The sequence below is a fragment of the Aspergillus ruber genome (genome assembly GCF_000600275.1).
Source record: "Aspergillus ruber CBS 135680 unplaced genomic scaffold scaffold00026, whole genome shotgun sequence".
Taxonomy (NCBI): domain Eukaryota; kingdom Fungi; phylum Ascomycota; class Eurotiomycetes; order Eurotiales; family Aspergillaceae; genus Aspergillus; species Aspergillus ruber.
The window spans coordinates 327,716-349,528 of record NW_024467322.1 but is presented as its reverse complement, the minus strand read 5'-3'; the positions used below and the strand labels follow the sequence as shown (position 1 = coordinate 349,528).

At 49.1% G+C, this 21,813-nt stretch overlaps 5 protein-coding genes across 5 annotated transcripts; 2 read left to right on the top strand and 3 right to left on the bottom strand.

Annotated features, from left to right (window-relative positions):
- Positions 1-249: 249 nt before the first annotated feature.
- EURHEDRAFT_517555 (Yip1-domain-containing protein) lies at positions 250-5,873 on the top strand (the record flags this gene model as incomplete). Its single annotated transcript, XM_040786574.1, has 7 exons — positions 250-282; positions 361-477; positions 549-735; positions 791-2,000; position 2,676; positions 4,833-5,210; positions 5,277-5,873. The coding sequence occupies 7 exons, from the start codon at positions 250-252 to the stop codon at positions 5,871-5,873; spliced, it is 2,523 nt and encodes an 840-aa protein (XP_040636291.1).
- Positions 5,874-8,794: 2,921 nt separating this feature from the next.
- Positions 8,795-11,323, bottom strand: EURHEDRAFT_415376 (uncharacterized protein). Its single transcript, XM_040782674.1, has 4 exons — positions 10,953-11,323; positions 9,237-10,885; positions 9,086-9,178; positions 8,795-9,031 (listed from the first exon to the last, which is right to left on the bottom strand). The coding sequence occupies exons 2-4, from the start codon at positions 10,824-10,826 to the stop codon at positions 8,981-8,983; spliced, it is 1,734 nt and encodes a 577-aa protein (XP_040636290.1). The 5' UTR covers positions 10,827-10,885; positions 10,953-11,323; the 3' UTR covers positions 8,795-8,980.
- A 1,855-nt stretch (positions 11,324-13,178) lies between these two features.
- On the bottom strand, positions 13,179-15,056 carry EURHEDRAFT_405106 (proteasome regulatory particle base subunit RPT6; the record flags this gene model as incomplete). The annotated part of the gene is made up of 6 exons (XM_040780362.1): positions 13,179-13,208; positions 13,286-13,514; positions 13,594-14,269; positions 14,364-14,796; positions 14,911-14,952; positions 15,039-15,056. The coding sequence occupies 6 exons, from the start codon at positions 15,054-15,056 to the stop codon at positions 13,179-13,181; spliced, it is 1,428 nt and encodes a 475-aa protein (XP_040636289.1).
- A 748-nt stretch (positions 15,057-15,804) lies between these two features.
- On the top strand, positions 15,805-19,150 carry EURHEDRAFT_517552 (calcium/hydrogen antiporter; the record flags this gene model as incomplete). The annotated part of the gene is made up of 4 exons (XM_040786573.1): positions 15,805-17,598; positions 17,662-18,591; positions 18,654-18,817; positions 18,886-19,150. The coding sequence occupies 4 exons, from the start codon at positions 15,805-15,807 to the stop codon at positions 19,148-19,150; spliced, it is 3,153 nt and encodes a 1,050-aa protein (XP_040636288.1).
- A 239-nt stretch (positions 19,151-19,389) lies between these two features.
- EURHEDRAFT_415370 (FGGY-family carbohydrate kinase) lies at positions 19,390-21,765 on the bottom strand. Its single transcript, XM_040782673.1, has 3 exons — positions 21,295-21,765; positions 20,670-21,230; positions 19,390-20,590 (listed from the first exon to the last, which is right to left on the bottom strand). Exons 1-3 carry the CDS (start codon positions 21,466-21,468, stop codon positions 19,538-19,540), a joined length of 1,788 nt encoding a protein of 595 aa, XP_040636287.1. The 5' UTR covers positions 21,469-21,765; the 3' UTR covers positions 19,390-19,537.
- Positions 21,766-21,813: the final 48 nt, after the last annotated feature.

The following is a 21,813-nucleotide window of genomic DNA, read 5'->3' as shown; positions in this document are numbered from 1 at the left end:
AAAAAAAAAAAAAAGAAAAGAAAAAAAAGAAAAAGAGAGAGAGAGAGGTAGGTAGCAAGCGAACTTTAAACAGCGACAGTAGATAGCTTAACAGTCGCGCAGTAACGGCGCTAACGGAGAAGGCGAACGGCCAGGAGGACCTGTAGTCACGTGCCACGCGGCTTCTCAATTTCGCAGCTCCGACGGAAGAAGGCATCATTATCCGAGAAAGCGTGCCCACGGTCTCTCTGGACCATTGCAGCCATCGCAATGTCCTCTCCACTGACTGCCGAAGATGACGATGTATGCAACGGGCCCCTGCATTGCGTTGTTCTCTTTTTAAGTTTCTCCTAGCTAATGACGGTGCGTGCGTTTTTATAGATCTTCGGGCGTCTCCAGCAGCGTGCGGATCCGAAGGTGCAGGAGGAGCAACAGCAGGCTATGAACGAACGGGTCCGAGCAATTTACCAGAAAGCTCAGACACGGCTCGGGGAATTGGTATGCTCTTTTCTAGGATTTTTATTCCATTCTCTAAGAGCTTCCGGCTAACCGGTGGGATATGATATCAGATCGATCAAAACTCGACTCTCCCTTGTGCCATCTCTTCAATTCAGGTCGTTAATGCACCCAACACGCGCCGAGGCTTCCTGGAGCGGATCTTCAACCCATTGTTGAGCGCGAATAAGAATAGGCCGTACTCCCTTGCTGAGGCTTTGCGAGAGGTCTCGGCACGCACTGAAAAGCTCAGTAGATTCGGTTGGACCTCCCTACGATTATCTAGGTCGAATAATCTAGCTAATATGATGCCTAGACCTCTTTCAAGAGCCAATCCAGGTATACCTTGACCAGAATCCAGACGCGGACGTGAGGTCGGGACTCGCCAATATCGACGTTTATTTAGCGGCTAAAGAGAAATCCCGTCTTCTGTTGAAGACCGGAACCGACCTTGGAAATACAGAGGGCTCTGCTTATGGTAACCTTCTCTGGCGCAACGTTCTTGGCGGCGCCGAAACATTGAACTTGAACGCTTCTTTGGGCACTAGAACAAGGTCGGCTTATCAGGCGGCCTTTGAAAGCCCTATCTTCAGTGACCCGGATTTCCGCTTTGAAATCGGCGGAATTGCCAGCTCTACCCAGAAGTCTTGGGCAAGTCATGAGGAGGTCGTCAAGGGGGGTTGGAGCAAGCTTCGCTGGTTGAGCCTATCTGGACATCGCCACGAAATTGGTTACAACGGATTCTGGAGACAGATGACGGGCTTGGCCGAACAGGCATCGCCCACTGTTCGCGCAGATGCTGGAGACAGCGTGAAAAGCAGTGTCTTCCACAGCTGGGCCAACGACCAGAGAGACAACCCATTGCTTCCGTCTCGAGGATACTACGCCAAGACGTTTAACGAACTGGCTGGTCTGGGCCTATTGAAGGGCGACGTTTCGTTCTGGAAATCTGAAATTGAGACACAGGGAGCTCTGCCGATTCCAATCCCGTTCATGAAAGGTGACAGTGGCATCAGTTTCACCACTGGTTTCCGTGCTGGTATCCTCTACCCTCTAGGACTTGACTCCAAATCTCAGCCCCAGCTGTCTCGCGTCAATGACCGTTTCCTCCTTGGAGGACCTACTGACGTTCGTGGCTTCCGTCTCTGTGGGCTTGGTCCTCATGATGGGACTGATGCTGTGGGAGGCGACGTGTATGCAGCTGGTAGTGCCAACTTGCTCTTCCCACTGCCTCGCGTTGGTGCTGAGAAACCTCTACGTCTGCAAGCATTCGTGAACGGTGGTCGGTTGCTGCCCCTCCGGACCTCAAACCAGAGCACCCCCACCACCAGTGCGGAGGTCCAGGATGCCATGACTTCTACGATCTCGGAGTTGGCGAATGAAATGCCTAGCGTCGCTGCTGGCTTTGGACTTGTCTATGCTCACCCAGTTGCGAGATTTGAATTGAACTTCTCTCTTCCTTTGGGGTTGCGAAAGGGCGAAGAAGGACGAAAGGGGTTGCAGTTGGGAATCGGCATCAACTTCCTGTAAAAACATCTGTATTATGCAAAAGCTTGAACAAATTTATGTAGCGTTAAATGTATTCTTCACTCTTACCATTCCAGAAGCATGATTTTAATTAGTTAACAAGTACATCACGTGACCAACTACCATACTGATAAGGATTGATCGGATAAATGGTTGGTCCGAGTAGCGAGGCCAGGAGATACTTATAGTTGACGTGTGCCCATATATTGTAGATTAAGCACCCAATCAGCTGTGTACGCGCACGTACGTTCGGCAGACAATATACATCTTTCGTCGAGTTAGTCATCTCCATATAAAACTCGTTAGTCCTGAATAATCGACCCCCGATTTCCCTTTTGAACTACGATCCGAGAGACCCCGCTTCATATACCATAGCTTGGCATTGGTAGATGGTATACAAGCGGAGGATATATAAGGACATTCATTCATGTACTTAGTTTAGTTCTTCGCAATCAATCTAGTTAAGCATTGGTTACCTTCTAGTTTCTGACTCGTCCGCACTTAACCAACAACCCAGCATACGTGCTCGGTTGGCCTTGTTTCTCTATTCGTTACCTTTACCGTTTCTACCTGTTGATTATCTTACGGAGCCTGGAGGGGGCGACATACTTTCGACGTGATATACAGAGGACCTGGATGGTTGTTGAGCATACGATTACTTGGAAAACACTTAGGGTAAGTGTCCTGTCTCGAAATACAACTAACTAGAATCCTAGGTACGATACAAGAGAAGCCAGGTTGTGACAGTCAATCACTTCATCAACCGCCAAAAGAATATCAAGTCAGAATACAATCGCGGATACTATCATCGACGTGCTCTATGTGAAGATCTAAAAATTATCCGGGACTCGTATCGATCAATTCTAGATACGATTGCATGACATGGTATTCTTAAGCAGGATATACAACTTTGAGACTAGGGTTCTCTATGGGGATGGCATCAACTGTAAAGGTATGCCTCCACTAATATACTGATCATTGAACGTGTATTAATTTATATCAGGCCATTAATTCCTAAGTTTAAGCCGTGCAAAAACCATATGGCCAGGAAATCGTGAATGGGCGACTGTCATTGAGGCCATTGGTTCAAAAGCTAGCTTCTTCTTCCATTGATCCATATTGTTTGAGACCGTCATATAATACTAGCATCACTCATTCCTTCCTCTTTTCAATCCCCTTCTTTAACGCATACAGCTAGGACTCTGTCAGAGAGAACCATATGCTTGCGATAGAGAACCCCCAACAAATGAACGACCAACCAAACGACCAACTAACCAAACGAACGACCGAACTGAGCAAGTCAAGATGGCACGAGACGCCACTGAATGGACCCAGAGTCGACGCATCATCCTGGGCATGAAAGAACAGGGTCGAAAGATCATTACCCACAAAGAGTTTTTGGCACAGTGCCGTGACCACCCCAACGAGCTATTTGACTATGTTGCTGATACTTTCAACTGTATGATTGACCTCGAGAATGAATACCGTGAGCAGATGGATGAAGAGCTTGTTCAGAACCTTCGCCAGATAGTCTACCAATAGATTCATGCTGCTTGAGACGTCACACTGGCAAGCAACACCAATCTACTTGGTATTAAAATATACATGGGGACTGGGTTATTGGAGTCAGTGGGAATGAATAGACAAATGATATGCTTGGAGTACCCTGGATCAAAAAGGTCTTTGAAAAACATACCAAGATGCGTACAATCAACACCCATCAGCTTCTGATTCTTTATCGTCATAGCAGCCATGCAACTGCTGCTTTTGACCATTCTTGCACAGATAATCATATTATGCCTCTTTATCTACCTCCACATCCATTGCATCTTCTCCATCTGCTTGGTGTTGCTTGTTTTGGGCCATTGAAACGATTATATGGCCAACAGATTCAAACCTTCATGTAGCTTGGGATCAACCATATTGATAATGTTGATTTCTTAGCTGCGTACCAGCAGATACGCCCACAGGTATTTTCAATATCAAGTATATGCAGTAGGTTTGCTGCAGTGGGCTTAGTTCCACATAAGCCTGTATATGTGCTTGAGCAGCTTCATATTCAAATGAAATCCCCTACACCACCGGGCAGTTCACATATCAAAGAGTCATCTAGTTGGACAACTGAGATCCCCAAGATTACCAGGAAACTTCAAAAGCAATCTGGGCTTATTAAGCGTCTCTGGAAACAGCGTACACACAGTCCACCAAGCTTCATCAAACAGGTAGTCAATCAAATAGTCAAGGATGCGCAAATCGCAATGCAGAGTGTATTGTTTTTAGAGCCTGAGGTAAAGCAGCTACGTGCTGCGAATGAGTACCAGAAGCGCAAGCGGAATATTACTAAACCATCCATAGCTGCTGGCTGCATTTTGACAGAGGTAGAGGGTCAACAGCACAGTCAGGAAGCTGCCAACCTAATGGGGGATGGTGTGGATGATGACAGTGCAAGACCGCGAAAGCGAGCATCATTACGCTGCAGCAATTCCCATCAAGTAGGACATATTAGATCTATTTGCTCTACTATATAGGCGATTAATATATATATGTATATAGGAATTTCTTTATCCTCATCGCTCAATGGCTAGAAATCAGGTGGATTTTGACTACAGTCATAGATCGAGTGGCCGCTCGGTAACTAGTAAACTAGTAAGTGAACCACATTATATGATTAGTCAGATAATCGACGTTCGATCGTGTATTCCAACCTCTCCTCGATCTGTCCTTACGAAACGAGCAATCGCCATAATAAAGATAGACTTGTCCAGCTCTCTGCAACCTTTATTTAGATATATCCAACTTCTCCAATCGCCATACATATCTCCTTAACCCAGCGATCTTCCTCTCACCCCCTGGCCGCAATGGCCCAATACTATCCGCAACAGCAACCATACGGAGCCCAGGCGTCTGCGCAAAACCTCCAGTTTTTCCCTTCGTCTTATGGCTCTCTATCCGGACACACGACACCTTCTCAGGCAGCATATAGCGGCAGCTTCGGAACACCCTCTTACCCTTCTGCCCAGGCGTATCCCGGGGGCGGGGGCGGTGGCTATGGGGGGTTTGGATCTCCGGCCGCGGGAGTAAGTGGGAGAATGGGTGAACAGGGTGGATTGAGGACGGGATGGTTGGCTGCGTTTGGGACAGAGGGATATGATGGAGAGCCACCACTGCTGGAGGAGCTGGGTGTTAATTTTGAGCACATCCGGACAAAGGTAAGCCGAGGGATCGCACGAAGACATACATGCAGGCACAATACAAGGAGCTGACCTGATGAAAAGACATTGACAGTATTGAACCCATTCGCTCGAATCGACCAACACCTCATGGACGATAGCGATCTTTACGGCGCCCTCCTCTACATTGTTCTCTACGGAACCTTCCTCCTTCTTTCCGGTAAAGTCTTCTACGGCTATATCTACGGCGTCGCAGTCTTCGGCACTGTCGCCCTACATCTTATTCTCAGTCTCATGTCCCCGGCCCTAGATACATCCGCAGGCCCCAATGCAGCAGACCCAACCAACTACGACCCGCATAGCAAACCGGACGATTCCACCGCCGTCGGTCACTTCTCCGCGACCTTGACTTTTCCCCGATCCGCCAGCGTCCTGGGATACTGTTTCTTGCCTCTTGTTATGACGAGCTTGATTGGCATCTTAGCGCCTATGGATACTATGTTCGGGTACTTGTTGACCACTGCTGCGGTGGGGTGGTGCACGTACAGCTCGTCGGGGATGTTCTGTGCCGTCGCGAGGATGCGTGGTATGCGAGGGTTGGTTGCGTACCCGTTAGCGCTGTTTTATGTCGTCTTTGGAATCATGGGTATCTTTTCGTCGAGGGGGAGTGGAACGCTTGCTGCGAAAACCGGGGCTAGTTGATTGACAGCAGTGAATGTTCTGCGATTATCTTTCCTTTGGTCGCTGTACCCCCTTGCTATGGATTGGGCGGCTCTTAAGTGAGATATGCTATGGGTGGTTTGTGTTTGCCATCGCATATGCGATATTGGAGACGACCTTTAAAATGCCAATTAGCGTGGGTTCTTTATATTAGAATTGATGAATATGACGAATATAAAGCTATCCTTGCATTCTACTACGGGTAGATTGAGAAGATAATGGGTCAAAAAATGTGGATCTATCCAATTAAGTCCATCTTGTATGCTTCGATTCTTGCTCTCATCACGAATGCATGCTTATCTCCGCGATAGTCGTCTAGAATCAACTACTTCGTATTCATTACATAGGGTGCTCGTGCAATTATATCACCTTCATAACTTATGCAACAGCACGAACATCCTCCCCCTTTGCTGGAGCCCAATTTTCCAACCACTCTCTCGCCTTGTCCAGATTGCCACCCATCGCTTCAACAGCAGCAATGCACCAAGTCATATCATACGTCTTCCCGTCAGAAATCGCACCCCCCTCTGCCGCTAGCATCTCAGCTATCGTGCGGCGCTGCTGGCCAGTTTGGTCTGTACAGAAGAAGAACGGCGCGGTGTTGCGCGTGCTGTCTGGTTGGAAGTTGATGGCATTTATTAGTGGGCGTGTTGCAGTTAGGATGTTTGCGGCGCTCATGGTTGGTGGTTGGGTGCTGTTAGTGTTGTTGTTTGATTTTCCGGTCTTGCAGTACTCGTTCTGGCACCAAGATTTCCCGCATCCTGTCATCATTTGCGAGAGGTACCGGCGCTCGATGCGGCGGCGGAGTGCCTTTCCGTCTGGATCATAGGTGTCGACATATAGCGGGCCGAAACAGATGCTACACAGACCTAGTGAGTCGTTCTTCACGCCTCCGCTGCGTGCATCCAACGTACGACCGCAGTTCTGGTTTAGACAGATGCAAGGTGGTGACCGCGATAAGCGTTTCAGATCGTGGTGGCGCAGGTGTGTGTTCATGTCTCGTAGTCGGATGATCTTGTTGCATAGATGGCATTCCGTAGTACGTCCTCCGTCGACCAGCTCATGCGGCGTAAGGCCTGAGAGTAGCACTTCGGGGTCGTGTAGATTAGGTTCCGACTCGCTTTGTTGGGGGACCACGAGGTGACAGAATTGGCATAAAATTGGTTTCCCGGGGCAAACACTCGTACGATGCTGGGCCAGTCTTGGAAGAGCTTCTGCCTCGAACCCGCAAACTGGACACGAGCACTTTTCGTGGTATATCCTGTTGTGACTCTCCTTGCTTGCGGTGTCATTGCCGTAAGAATCATCATGCTCGCAATGCCAGTGGTTTTGCCATTCCAGGGACCTCTTCTGGAAGACGTTGCGGCAACGGGGACAGACCGCGTTGTTCCGGAAACAGAAGTTCTCATGCAAGACTAATGTCCTCTGAGGCACCCATTGCAGACAGTTTTTGCATTGTACGTCTCCAGGGTCCTGAGGACCCGACTCGTCTTCTTCCTCGGCCTGTTCTAATTCTGAAGGGTTCGTCACGATGCGCAATTTGTACGGCACGGGCATTTTCTGACCCGCGTTTATCGCATCTCCTGTAATTGCATGGGCAGATACAAACACGGCTTCTGCCCCTTCCAGCTCGACATTGGTCGATGCTATCTTGATCCGTTTGGATGGTCGATTCGAAAAATCACCAAAGACATGCTCATCATCCCTAGGCCGGTTCCGTTGGCGAGAAGAGAAAGGGCTGACAAAAAGAGAGACGTTGGTATCATCATCCAAAACGTCAACTTCGACCGCAATAGTATCGTCACGATCCCATCCACGAAACTCATAATCGACATACTCCCCAGGTACTACTTGGCCTGTGACTGTCTCTCCCAGACCGAGTGCACCTCCAATAGAGCTTCCTCCTTGGTTCCCTGGAGCACGCGATGCCTTTTCCAATCGCTTCCGTAATGTCTCTTTGGCTTGCTCTTCTGTTAAAGCCAGTATATCCACTTCTAGATCTGTATCAACGACGCAGATTCCGTCGCCCTGAGGTTCCACCCTATCAACCAGAAACCTGAACGACTCATTCCGTCCTCCAGATACAGCAAGAATCTCACCGGTAGTTAATGTTGTGAAGTTGTCGCGTAAATACCGTTCCAGTAATGCCTTCCAGTCTTCCGGATCGTAACCTGCCTCAAGTGGCCGGAGGCGAACGTAGGTACCTTTCGGTAACTGCTTTGCATGCACCGTGACAGTTGGACCTTGGGTCTCTACCCTGTCTGCAGCCCCAGTCTGCTGAGCATCTGATGCCCCACCGTTGGTCTGCGAATCCTCGATCCCCAGCGCATCCCGAAGAAACGCACTAAGACCAACTTCATTCTCCGGCGCAGAGAACTCCCGAATCCCAGCATATATCACGCGACCATTCTGAGAATTCACGACGCGGAACATCAGCGGATGAGGGAGTTTGTGTTGGCGATCTACGCCTTGCTCGCGGGCTCGCGATTCGGCGTCAAAGGCATGCGGATTGAACGGGTTAAAGGCGCGAGTGTGTATGTGCGCACCTCGTGGAGAGACGTCCTGGATGGGGGCGACTGCGAGCAATTCTTCGAGGGCGCGTTGTGGTAGTGTGAGCTTATCGCCGGGCAGTCGCGGGGTCTGTGGTGACGGGGTGACGGCGAATTGCGACGACCAGCGCAGGGAGTCTTCGGCACCAGCCATCATGTGCAAGGAAGATGGAAAAGTAGTGACGGTATGAGAAGAAGGTGGGATCTTGGAAGATGTTGTCGAAATGGCATCTTAAACATTCGAACTGTTGCAGAGAAACATTGCGTGCCTTCTCGAAGGTACCGCCCGCTGTCAGCGGAGAATATCGCCGCCGCAGCTTAGAAATTAAATCTACTTTATACAAAAAACGTCATTTTGTCACGAAATGAGATGTACTTTGTACTGAATCAAAAAATATATACAAAATGGTATCAACGCAAATTCGTATACGCTTACGCCAGCTGAATTGACATCAAACACGAAAGACAAAAACGAAACACGTCGGAATAAGAGATATTGAGATAGAGTTATGCATGGGAAAAAATTGATTGTTGGCAGAATCAATAGAAGCCCCTCAAGCGATGGCGTGCACTTGTATTGCACCAGTCACACTGAAGGCAGTTAGTATTCGATCTTCCGACCTGGCTGGATGAGGTTCGGCTTACCATATGGTCAGAGCAACCCTCGTTATGTTCAATACAGTATTCACCATGGCAGTTCTGGCATTTTCGTTCAACTTCGATCTTGCAGCTCATACACTATCACCTCATCATTAGCTATCAGTTTCACCATGGCATGCGGGATAAAATCACTTACTGTTGGACCGCATTCCCAGCAATCTTTGCTAACACCGCGCTCGAGCTCCTGCTCCGGCAATGGACTAGCGCTGCCACTTGCGCTACGAGACCCCTGGGCTGCCGTTTGATGCGGCGAGAGATTGGCCCTAATCCGAACCGGCTGGGGCAAACAGTCGGAACAGAACCACTTGCTGCAACGGTAGCACCGACGATCGGTCATACAGTCCGTACAACGGGCAATGAAAACCGGGCTCTCGTCAGAGTACAGGGCGGGACGCTTCGCAGCCTTGATCGAGGACGAATGGAGAGGAACAGGTGCTAATAAAGGAAATCTCTCAAGAGCGGATTGGCCCCAGATAGCTGGACCCTCGGGACAGGTGTTGCAACCGTCACAACTCTGGGGCCCTAGGGCTACCGTGGCAATGGCTGGCCCCAGTGATCGACCTTCTGGCTGGTCTGTGTTCGCAAATAGGTCGTGTCTAGGTCCGCGACACAAGACTGCATCAAAGGCAATGATGCCTTCGCACCTTTGGATGGTTTTTGCCCATTCTTCGTCAACGTTTTTCTTGAGTAGTTGGCCGGATGGACGGTACCAGGCGTTCTGTGCCTGGGACTGGGCTGGTTCCGGAGCGGGCTCCGCTGACGAAGGCGTGATACTAGGCGATTGACATCTGGAGGCCCACCAGTTACGATACCGAGGTCGCACGGGGGCACTGGGCTGGCTCTCCATGGGGGTAAAGTGGTAGATGGCCTTGACTCGCGGGGTTCCTGGGGAGCGTGTCGGCCGTACAGAATACTGGAGGACCTGCATCAGTTTCCGCTCGTTGAGGTGTTGGCAGCCTCTGATCGACAAAATGTTGACATTGAAACGGTCCGATAGCACGATATCGCCGACTACATCAGCCGGGACGGAAAGACCATCCAAAATCAAGGTTCGCACGCCCTGGAGGATCGATCGCCGTGCTAATTTGTCAAAGATGCCCCTCAAAGGCGCTCCATAGAACTCATCTTCTGTCATCTTGTCTTCGTCGATGGGCACACTGGCAGCAGTACTCGAGGGAGTGACCTGGGCGCCGCGACACTGGGTAAGATCGAGGTGGCGAAACACATAGGGCGTGTCGAGAACCATTGACCGGATAAAGTGTGAAGTCGACGACAGAGCCAGCAGCGATGAAGCACCCAGATACGCAGCCATATGATCAAAGATCAAGCCATTGGACAGCACATCTACGAGCGAGGCTCGTTTGGGTGGCATCACAGTCACGGTACATGGTGGCTGCTCGGTATCACTGTCCTCGCTGTCAGATGCCACCTCTTGCACCACCGGCACCAGTCCGATTTCCTTAGCTGACAAGCGACGGGAGCCATAAAAGTCGGGGGCTCGTGTGATGAGATGTTGGCGGTAAGCGGTCATGGCCCCGATGGCCAACTCATCTCGCTGGATAGCTGTCGCAGCAACATGCGGTTGAATTTCCTGGAGAGCAGCCTTGGCCTTGACGAGCTCCGTCTCAAGCAGATCGATGGTAGATTGGAGAACAGCCGGCATGGCTTTGTTGTTACCGGGATCGATAGCAGTGACCAATGTTGACCAGAATTCTGTCTGAGCCATGACCGGCTATGGTAGTAGTGGCCAAATGGATAGCAGGTGGTGTTATTTTCTTCAAAGAGCTGGGGCAATGTTTAGTACTTTAAGACCGCTCGGTACGATTTAGGCGATCACGATAGATCAACTCACCGAAATAAGCTATTTTAGCTAGTATAGCTCCGTATTATGATACAAGTGGGAACAGTGAGGATAAATTCAATGGAGAAAGAATCAATGAAGGAGAAAAGGAGGGAAAGGGCCCCTGGAGAATAGAGCCGATATGTGGAAACTATGACTCTATACAATTTGTACGGAGATACCGGTGTACAAGTACTTTGTAGTAGTTGTAGATCTAGTTAGTGGATTGACCGGTAACGAATAAGTTTATATACTTGTAACATGATGACCTCACCCCGGACAATGTATGCCCCCCAGACAGAAAAAGAAATTATTATAAGTCCGAGGGGGGACATACATAAGTCCAACAGCAGAATGCAGATGGGATGGATGCTGATCTGGCGGCCTTCAATTAGCTGAACAAAAGTGGGAGGATAAGGATACCGTGCTGTAACTTACAATACACGCCCAAAAAAGGAAGAATACATGCCCCACTGACGCCGAGATACTGGAAAAGATCCGCAGGTCACGCGCTTGGCGGCTTCTACTCTGTATTCAACTCCGGTGTACAGAGTACCCTAGGTATATGCCCCTAGTAGCACACTATGCACTTGCTAAATCTATCATATTTCAACATAGTCTAAACCAGCCCCTGCACTGCATACACAAATGCCACGGCAGATCACAACAGGTTTATTGGGTCTTGGCTACTTGGCAACTCTTGACCATTTCAGATCCGCCAAGTGTGCCAAGCCTGCTGTGTGCATAAGCCCAAAAAATATGCAGGCGATCAGATGACTCTGTACCATGATAATGCTTTGTACATAATAGGATAACGACATTCCATTACTCGAATGCTTCAACTCATCCAAGTCCGATACGGAGTATATATTCCATAGCGCTCTCTCCAATACAAGCCCCGGACTGAACCATCGGGATCCATTCTCCGAACATTAATCACCCCGTATTCCATACACTGCCTCTCAATGCCAAGTGCTGACCACTTACATACAAATAGTCCGTGAGTATGTTCCCCGAACCCCCCTGTCGGCAGGAAGCCGATGTTGCTCTTGGTTCTGGGATGGTTGCCGTAACGGAGTACGGAGAGCGGAGTGTTGGTCTGCAGATCCCGACCAAGATATTCATTGATGCCACACGGAGTCCTCACTGCCCCTCTCTCTCCTCTGGGTTATCAGGATCGACGGGGAACAGCACATTCTGCCTAGTACTCCGCACAGGACCGAAAGTCCTTTGTGCCCAGATTATAAAGTAACTTGGGTGACGCCAGAAAGGCCACACAATGTCTTGGGATCTTGATGCCGTCGTTATGGCTCCTGTATCACTCTCTGTATTATGTAGGGTTGCTGCCTCTCAAGTGACCTGTCAATTCTAAATAAGCTCAGTGCAATTACCCTATTGAACGTCCAAAAACTACTCCATAAATACACATTCATAACCCCTTCAACTTACAGCTCCCAACTCCCTCCTCCGTCTCCTCAAGTGGCTCCGAATGTATATCGGTGTGTTCTATTGCCGCTTCGCTCTCTCCAGTCATGTCTTGCATCGATATATGTCAACGGGCTGAGAAGCCCGAAAGGCAAAATGTCATTCTGGAGAAACCAAAGACGACCATTGGGCGGTGAACTCGTCGTCTGGGTAAAAGAATATGGGGTATGTATGTACGATGAAGCATGATAACGCAGCAATGATAATACATGAACTATCCAATACCGGACACGCTATCTTGTAAATGCGGGTTGACAAACATGCCAGCCTGTAAGCATGCATAAGCAATACGCAGACAAAGAGCCGTGCATCATTTCGCTTGTGCTGGCGTCAGTTTCCTGATATATCAAATTCGTATCATCATCGGTCTTGACATGCAGGGAAGAAGCTGTTCTTTCTCTCACCCGGGAAAGTTTCTGGCACCGCCGGACTCTTCTGTGCTGATACCCAAAGCCTATAATAAAGGACCCATACAAGGCAGCCATAATAGTGTTGCATATGCAGAGTACTCCGTACACATTTTTACCCAATGGGTTGAGGGCACACGTCATCAAGCATGTGGAATCATAACACAGTCAACCGACTAAAGAGTACATTTCATGCCCCCCATATCGAAGGAAAGGGAGGCCTCAATCCTGTAGATAGATGGAGGATAACTAGTGTTAATGTAGTATGCGGAGTAGTATTACATGTCGTCGTGCACCAGTTCCAATCTCTCCAGAAAGAGAAGAAAAAGTCGCCATGCCCAGCCGCCTACTTCCAAAGCTTGCCAAGAGCAGTTTCCTACACAATAAATCAGCATCCCACAGGGCCAAGACAAGAGAAGACAGGCAGAAACAAAAAGGAAAGGGTTGGTATACCTTGTCATCGTGCTTGTTCAGAATCTTGGCAGTGGCCAGGTCGAAATCCTCTTGCGTGACATGCACCCGCCGCTCTCGCAGGGCGTACATGCCCGCTTCCGTGCAAACACCCTTCAACTCTGCTCCAGAGCAACCATTCATCTTCTCCGCGATCTTCGTCAGGTTGATACCACGGGTTAGGTTCATTGACCGCGAATGAATCCGGAGGATATCCGCACGAGCTTCCACCCTGATGATTGACGAGGCTTGCGGTCAGCACTCTTATACATTCCAAAAATAAGAAGGGAGGGGAGAAGTAGGTTACTTACGACGGTGGGGGGAACTCAATCTTTCGGTCAATCCGTCCTGGCCGCAGTAATGCCGGGTCGAGGATATCCAATCGGTTGGTGGCCATGATAATCTTGATATTCTTAGTGGGTTCAAACCCATCCAACTGGTTGAGTAGTTCCAGCATGGTACGCTGCACTTCCGAGTCTCCACCGCCGGCAGAATCGATACGGCTGGAACCGATACTGTCGATTTCGTCCATGAAGATGATACTCGGAGCATGTTCTCGGGCCATTACAAACAGTTCACGGACCATCCTACTGCCCTCACCGATATACTTCTGGACCAGCTCAGATCCACTAACCCTGATGAACCGGCAGTCTGTATGATGAGCCACTGCTCGAGCAAGGAGAGTTTTCCCGGTTCCGGGAGGTCCGTATAGAAGAACTCCCTTGGGTTGCTCAATACCTAGCGACTCGAAAAGCTCCGGATGCTTAAGACCCAACTCAATAACTTCTTTGATTTCCTTAATCTGCTGATCCAAACCACCGATCATGTCATATGTGCTGTCGGGGACCTTCTCGACCATCATCAACGAGACCAGCGGGTCAACAGAGGATGGGAGCATTTTTTCGAGCTTGTAGGAATCAGACAGAAGGGCCACCCGTTTGCCCACGGTGAGCTTCCCAATGTCAACGCCGTCCGCAATGTCGACAACTGTAGTAGAGAGAACGGTCCGAGTCAATCAAACAATTCACGCCCTGCGGCAAAAGAATCCAATAAAAACAATTCAACTCAGACGAAAACTTACCATATTTTCCTTCTGGGTGTACCTTGACGAGAACCTTCTTGGTACTCATCACCTTGACCACTTCGCCGACGTAGGAGCCAGGCTGTTGAAGAAGGCCCAGCTCCTCCCGCAGTAGGCGTACTCTTGAATTGTAGTCATTTCGTTGTGCTTCAAGTCGACGTAGGACGGCTTGACCCTGAATAATCTCGAGCTTCATGCTCTCGATCTTATTGCGGTAGTAGTTGTCGAGCGCCATGATGGGTGAACGAGACACGCCCCTTCGAGCACCCAGGACAACACCACTCGGAGCTTTGGGAAAGACGTTAACTGGAGTCCTCAAGATAGAAGAAATGGAGTGATCAGTAATTGAAGAGTCGAGAGAATGGAAGGATACCGATATGGGGGAGAGGAGAGGTAGGAGAACGGGGTAGATGGGTTGGATGGAGTCAAGCGGCTGTCATCAAACAGCTGTTGGAGCCGGCGTGTGGCTTGATCGTTGATATCAGTAATCCACAAGCCACGTTATATGCCTGAGGTATGTATAAAGAATGGCGGTGCAGTCACGCACATCATTGCGGTCGGACGCTGAGTCAGCATTTTCATTCCTTATCTGTATCACAAGGTAGCTTTTTATTGGTCAAAAACGCACTCCATGGCATCTGGGGCACTGAGCCAATCAGAAGCGTTAGAACATACACTCATGCCATCATCCATGAAGCCATTTAATTTATTTACTTTCTTGGAACTCGCTCAGCTGACAGCGCAGGGATAGCAGTTATCTACTCAAAGTACGCAGAACCTATCTATTTATTCTCATCTCACTCATTTCTCTCTCTCTCACTGTGAGTGAACAGGATCTACACTCGTTCTGTCGTGGTGGCTTTTAACTGTTGCTCTCGCGTCTTCTGCAACTTGAATTAGCCAACCTCTTTTCTGACGCTTTCGACGGCAGTTGTTAGGAGAACACACCATGCTATTTCTCGTCCAAGACGATAAATAGCCGGGATTTCTTGCTTCTGTTGCTGCCTTAAGTGCTGGTCACTTTATTTGTAGATTCTTTCCCTCGTGTTTCGCCTCTTTTTCTCTGCCTTATCAAGGGCTCTTCCGTTTCGTATCCCTTTTTGTTGCAGACTCGGCATTCTTTGCCCCTCGTTCCTAAACAAGAGTGAAAAGGGAAGAAGCAAAAAGAATATGGATTCCAACAGAACAGACGTCGATTCATTTGATCCCATGTCTTCAGAAGCTGAAAATCTTCCTTCTGGAGCTGGAGCCAGTCGCCAGCCGACGAGACCTCCGGGGCAGAGCAGGAGAAGCTACGGTGCGCATCATTCAATCTTCCACAGATCATCTCAATGAAAGCTCATATTCAACTCACACTTTTGCGACAGGTACGCTAGAGCCTCCAGACAGAACGGGTTCCGAGTTACGCCTGGAAGAAGGCCCACTGGAAAGCTCCAGTCGTATGCCTGTTTCGCAGTCGCCATCAATAGCGCCCTTGCAACAACAATCTGATAGGCCTAGAAAACCTTCTATGTCGCGCCATATGTCTTTCAAACGACAAAAACCGCACAAAAGACAGGGGTTTTCCACCGATGACGACGTCAAGGAAGTTGAGGAGGATATAGCCATCAAGCAGGCGAATAACCCGCAATCGTCCCCGAGAATCCGTCCACTGCGCGCACAAAGCTCGACTTTGAGACGAAGATTGAGTGCTCGACCTACCACACTGGCGCGAGCAGACTCCGACACTAATCTCGCAGATGAGTCGGGCTTACCGGGTCCTAGGTTGGGAGTCCAAGAAGAAGCAGAATCGCCTTCGCAACCGGATGGAGGCGACAACAGTAGTGACCATGGTCATGATATTGATGAGGATGAGGATGCGACCAGCGATGCGGAAAGCTTCACGCTCAAGGACCGCCAACAGGCGATCAACGAAACACATCCCTTTGGAATTAGAATATGGAAGCCTGCATTGTACAAAAAGAGTCGGTCGGTGGAGAAGACAGCAGAAGGCGATATTCACTCCTCGCCAGGAGGTCGAGTGAGCATGATGCTTTTCTTGACTAATCTGCTATGGTCGCTTTTCTTTGGATGGTGGCTTGCTCTTGCCGTTCTTCTGGGCGCGGTGGCGTGCTTCGTTTTCGCATACTCACCAAGTGCAGTGGCATATGGAAGGGTCTTCGTAGGCCTCTCGTGGTATATCCTCTATCCATTTGGGTCTTTCGTTCAGCTGGAGACTGATGAACATTATGCTGAGGAAGATGAAGGAGAAGGCCGCAGTATCAGCGAGTATGAACAATGGCAGAACGGTGATATCGAGCATGGAGGACTCTTCTTTGGCCCTCGCAGCAATCGGTCCCTGGTTGGCAGGCGTAGGAATAGTGTTGACTCCGCAGGTGAACAGGATAGTCTCCTTGGCCGGCAGCAGAGAGGCCATCATCGAGATCTCTCTTTAAGTCACCCCAAACGACGCTTGTTTGGCCGTGGAAAGTGGACTATAGGCCGGGTCGTCTTCTATGCGTTCTTCTATTTCCTCATCGGGCCTCTAATGCTCCTGGTTTCCCTGGTCTGCTGGTTGCTCGTGTTCTGGATCCCCATGGCTCGTGTCACCACTGTCCTCCTAAACCATCTTCGTCGACATCCTCTTGCTCTGTCATTCCATTCTGATGCAACAAGCACGCGGCCAAATTCTGACTCGTCGTCTTCTTCTTCATCTATACTTTTATGCACATACCGTGCGGCCGGCTTAAGATACTGGAAATATACTCTGGACGGCACAAACATCTTCTTAATCAACCTCCTCTGCGTGGTATTATTTGCAATCTTTGATTACTACTTCCTGAGTCAAACTCTGGGTCTGCAATCTCCATTGACGCATCCAGGTCTGATCTTCATGCTTTCCCTCATTTCCATCATCCCATTGGCATATTTCATCGGCCAGGCCGTGGCGTCGATATCTGCACAGTCATCGATGGGCTTGGGTGCGGCCATAAATGCTTTCTTCTCGACTATAGTGGAAGTCTATCTTTATTGTGTCGCTTTGACCGAGGGTAAATCCCAGCTTGTCGAAGGCAGTATCATCGGTAGTATCTTCGCTGGCATCCTATTTCTCCCTGGGCTGTCCATGTGCTTTGGCGCTATTAAGCGCAAGACTCAACGATTCAACGTGAAATCTGCCGGAGTGACGTCTACTATGTTGATGTTCGCTGTAATCGCTGCGTTTGGGCCTACGTTATTCTACCAGATATATGGCAGTGTGAGTCTTCGCTTGTTTTACCCACTTTCATTTATAACCCCGTACTGACTCCTATGTTGCTAGCACGAATTAAACTGTCGCTCTTGCAGCTCGGCCGCGGAAGCCGTTAGCAGTGATTGCCGTCGTTGCTATTTCTCTCAGATCCCTGCCGTGAATGATAAGTTCTTCCGCAAGGCCGTTCAGCCCTATTCATGGTTTGCAGCATTGTTTTTGTTCCTGTCCTATGTGATCGGTCTATGGTTTACCCTAAGAACGCACGCTGCCCTCATATGGGCTACCGAAGCTGAAGAGAAAAAGGCTGTGGCTCTCGCTCATGATCCAGCTCCCTACGAACCGAGACACCTTTTGTTCCCCGATGGACCACAAGCATCTACCAGTGTGAATCCCAATGCGAAGACCTCCATTCGTGAGTCCCAGTTATACAAACGAATTCTGGGACAGTCCTTAAAACAAGTTGGTCTGTCGGATATCAATCCAGACGACGCGTTGGAACAATCGATATCCAGCGCTGGTCATGATAATAACAAGTCGCCGTATCTCGTTCCTCCACGCCCAGAATCGACAAGATTGAAGAATTTCAGCGGCCTTTCAAGCCAAGATAATGAGGATCTCGTCCGCCAGGTCACAGAAGTCGCAGCTACGGCTGCAGCTGTCGCAGCTCGTGATGCAGCTCGAGCGCGGAAGCCTTCAATCCAGCAGCCTCCCTCGCGCCAAAGCAATAATAAGGACAAGGGGACCCCTGACCCAGTGAAAGCGATTCTTGAGAACGAGGATGTTGGGCTTGAACACGCACATGCCAGCGGTGGTCATGACGCGCCCAATTGGAGTAGAACCAAGAGCTCCGTCGTGCTTCTTGGTGCCACGGTGCTCTATGCAATAATCGCCGAGATCCTAGTAAACACAGTAGATGTGGTGTTGGAGAGTGTTGACATTGATGAGAAGTTCTTGGGTATCACACTTTTTGCATTGGTTCCCAACACCACAGAATTCTTGGTATGATTCTGATCCGTTTTTGTCATATCGCTTCGATTTCACTCATGGATTATATCATTTAGAATGCTATCTCATTTGCAATGAATGGCAACATCGCATTGTCCATGGAGATCGGTTCGGCCTATGCACTACAAGTCTGCCTTCTACAGATTCCTGCTTTAGTCTTATTTAGCGCTTTCTACTGTCGTCTAATCGACCCAGCCGAGCTCGTGAGCCATTCATTCAAGTGAGTATACTACTGATTCCACACATTCACAACAAGCCAAGATTCACTGACGCATCTTCCTTGATTAGCCTTATCTTCCCTCAGTGGGATATGATCTGCGTCATATTATGCGTCTTCCTTCTATCCTACGTTCACGGAGAAGGAAAGAGCAACTACTTCAAGGGATCGATTCTCGTCCTCACGTACTTTGTTGTAGTCCTTGGTTTCTACCTATCTGGATATAGTAACCTGGAGACCATGGGCGTGGACCGGTTCGATACACTAGCGCTCAGTGCTGACAGGACAGAGAAGTTTTATACGATAGGCCGGTCGAGTAGCGGAAACGCATATTGAGATGCGCATCGGCGTAAGTATTAGCGGATATTCAACTCAATAAACGAAAGGAAGGAATAAAACTTGGAACTTTATCACCTGCCTGCATTTGCTTAACATGACGTACATCATGGGATAAACTACTCTTGTGCATTCCTCACGCAACGGGATTTGATAGCTTCGGTTTACGGTGGTACCAGATTGACGTTAGGTTCTTGTAAGCTTACGTTAGTTCTACGGTATTACACTTAGAATGTGCAGGTTTCGATGTAGAATCAGATATTATACTTGGAAAGTCTTGATTGTCGTATAACGTTGCGCAATATTACATATTTAGTTTGTTCAGATCCCCCACAAATGCTTTTAGTAACCTAACCCATAACGCATAATCATAAATTTATGTCAGCTCTATTTCCACGACCCCACTGTCTGATCGACAAGAGCGCGATACTCCTGCTGCTTGTGGCATTGTTCGAGAAAGACATTATACTTCACGTCGAGCAGAGCCTTCTCGTTCTGATTCGTCAACGGGGGCACTTTCCTTCCGGGCTTGCTAAATCGGTCCATGATATCCCACAAATCCTCGGTTTTCCCCTCCTCATCAGCACTGGCCGCTTTGGCACCTAACATGGCAGCGCCGTGGCATACGGCAGCATGGACGTACCGCGGGATCACAACAGGCATGTTACAAGCAGTAGCAACAAGTCCAACCAGGATGTCATTCTGGCATTGAGAACCAGACATGAAAACGGATGTAAGCTTATGGCCAGCATCGTTCATGCTCTCGACAATTTGCTTTGTCTGCAACGCAATGAATTCAAGTGTGGCATAATAATGGATGGCAAGTCCATCAACCGTCTTATCGCTGGTGAGACCAATGACCGAACCCTTCATCCCAGGATCTGCGATGGGAGAGCGGTTGCCCCAAAGATCACCATAAAAGAAGAAGTGGCGTGCCAGATAGGAGATACTGGGAGCCTTTTGTTCTTGAGCCATCTCCTTCAAGTGCTCGTTCAGATACACGTAGATGTTGGCATTGTACGACTCTGCAATGGACTTCGCTTGATGATAGGCCGGATGAGTTTCGATGACATACTTAAGGAGCTCCCCTGTCGCAGATTGGCCTCCTTCGGCCATCCAATATCCAGGTTGGATGGTGTCACGGTATGGACCCCAAACTCCCGGAACGAAAACAGGGTCAGGAGACATGGCAAGATGACAGGTAGAAGTTCCAGCCACGGCCGCGAGACGCCCAAAAGCCTGAGTTTTATCGTTTTTGGCAGCACCAGCGCTCAGTTGACCGGCTTCGAAGTCAACCTTGGCGCCGACGGTCCCGATCCAACCAGCGTATGCATCAATAACAGGGCTGCCAACAGCAATTCCTGCTGGTAAGCCAAGCTCCTTAGCTGCCTTCTCGGAAAGGTGACCGACAAGTTCACCGGCACTGAGGTAATCACCGTTCTAAAGAAACAGAAGAAAAAGTTAGCTTCCAAAGTCCTAATTGAGAAATCTTGACATGATCGAAAAGAAATAGGCTCACCACCCCATCGACTCCACCCATCCGCTTAAAGTTCTCCTCAGTTAGGTCCTTGAGGCCAATATCCGCAAGGAAATCCTCCTGCCAACCCTTCACACTTCCATCAACACCGACAGGAACATAACCTTGTTTGCATACGACACTGCAGAAACTTCGCTTCTCGTCGCCGGTGGCAATGTATGTTAGTGCATCAGCCAGATCATAGAATTTGCACTTGTCGAAAAGTTCCTTGGGCATATGATTCTTCAACCACAGCACCTTGGGGATCTCCATCTCAATAGACATTTTGCCGCCCACATAGCGGAGCAAGTTGTGCTGAGTGGCATTCACCACTTCGGTTTCCTCCACCGGACGGTGGTCCAGCCAAAGGATGACATTGCGGTCCGAGTCAAAGTCGGGGCCTGTTATGGAAACTGGCTCATCGTCGACATTTGAGAAAACGGACAATGAGCATGTTGCATCGAACCCGATACCCTTGACCGATTCAGGGTCGACATTATTCTCGCTGATGGCTCGCTGGACGCAAAGACAGATGCACCGCCAGATATCACTAGTGGATTGTTCCTATACGTTTGGCCATCGGGTTAGTGAAGGTCCTAATAAGAACTAAAGCCCTACTCTGCCTTACATAGTATCCTTGCTGTGGTTGCCAGAGACCAATGTTCTCCGAGGATAAGCCGACAATATCACCCTTGGCATCAATAATGCAAGCACGGGCACTGCCGGTACCAACGTCAATTCCGATGAAATGATCGAGGTGACTGGAGCCCTGCTGGGAAGGACGGTGGTGAGGTGAAGCCATGGTGGCTACGAAGGGGGGAAACGGTGAATAGGAAACTCTTTCAAATATATCTGGACGAAAAGCAGAATTTTACAGAGGAACACACAGAATTGGTCAAAAATGTTGTTCAGGATAGCATCGATGGCGGGACCGAATTTAACAGGCGAGAGGGAGCTATGACCGCATCGGACCCAGACCCGTGGGGCAAAGGTCGATGACATTAATTTGTGGGGAAATCGGGACTGTGGAGTCATGTGATTCGCAGAACAATCGCGAAAAGCAGAGGAATTTACATCAATACATAATAATAATGCTGCGTCCAGAACAGATATGTAGGAGTATCAAGTTTTTCCAACTTAAAGATTC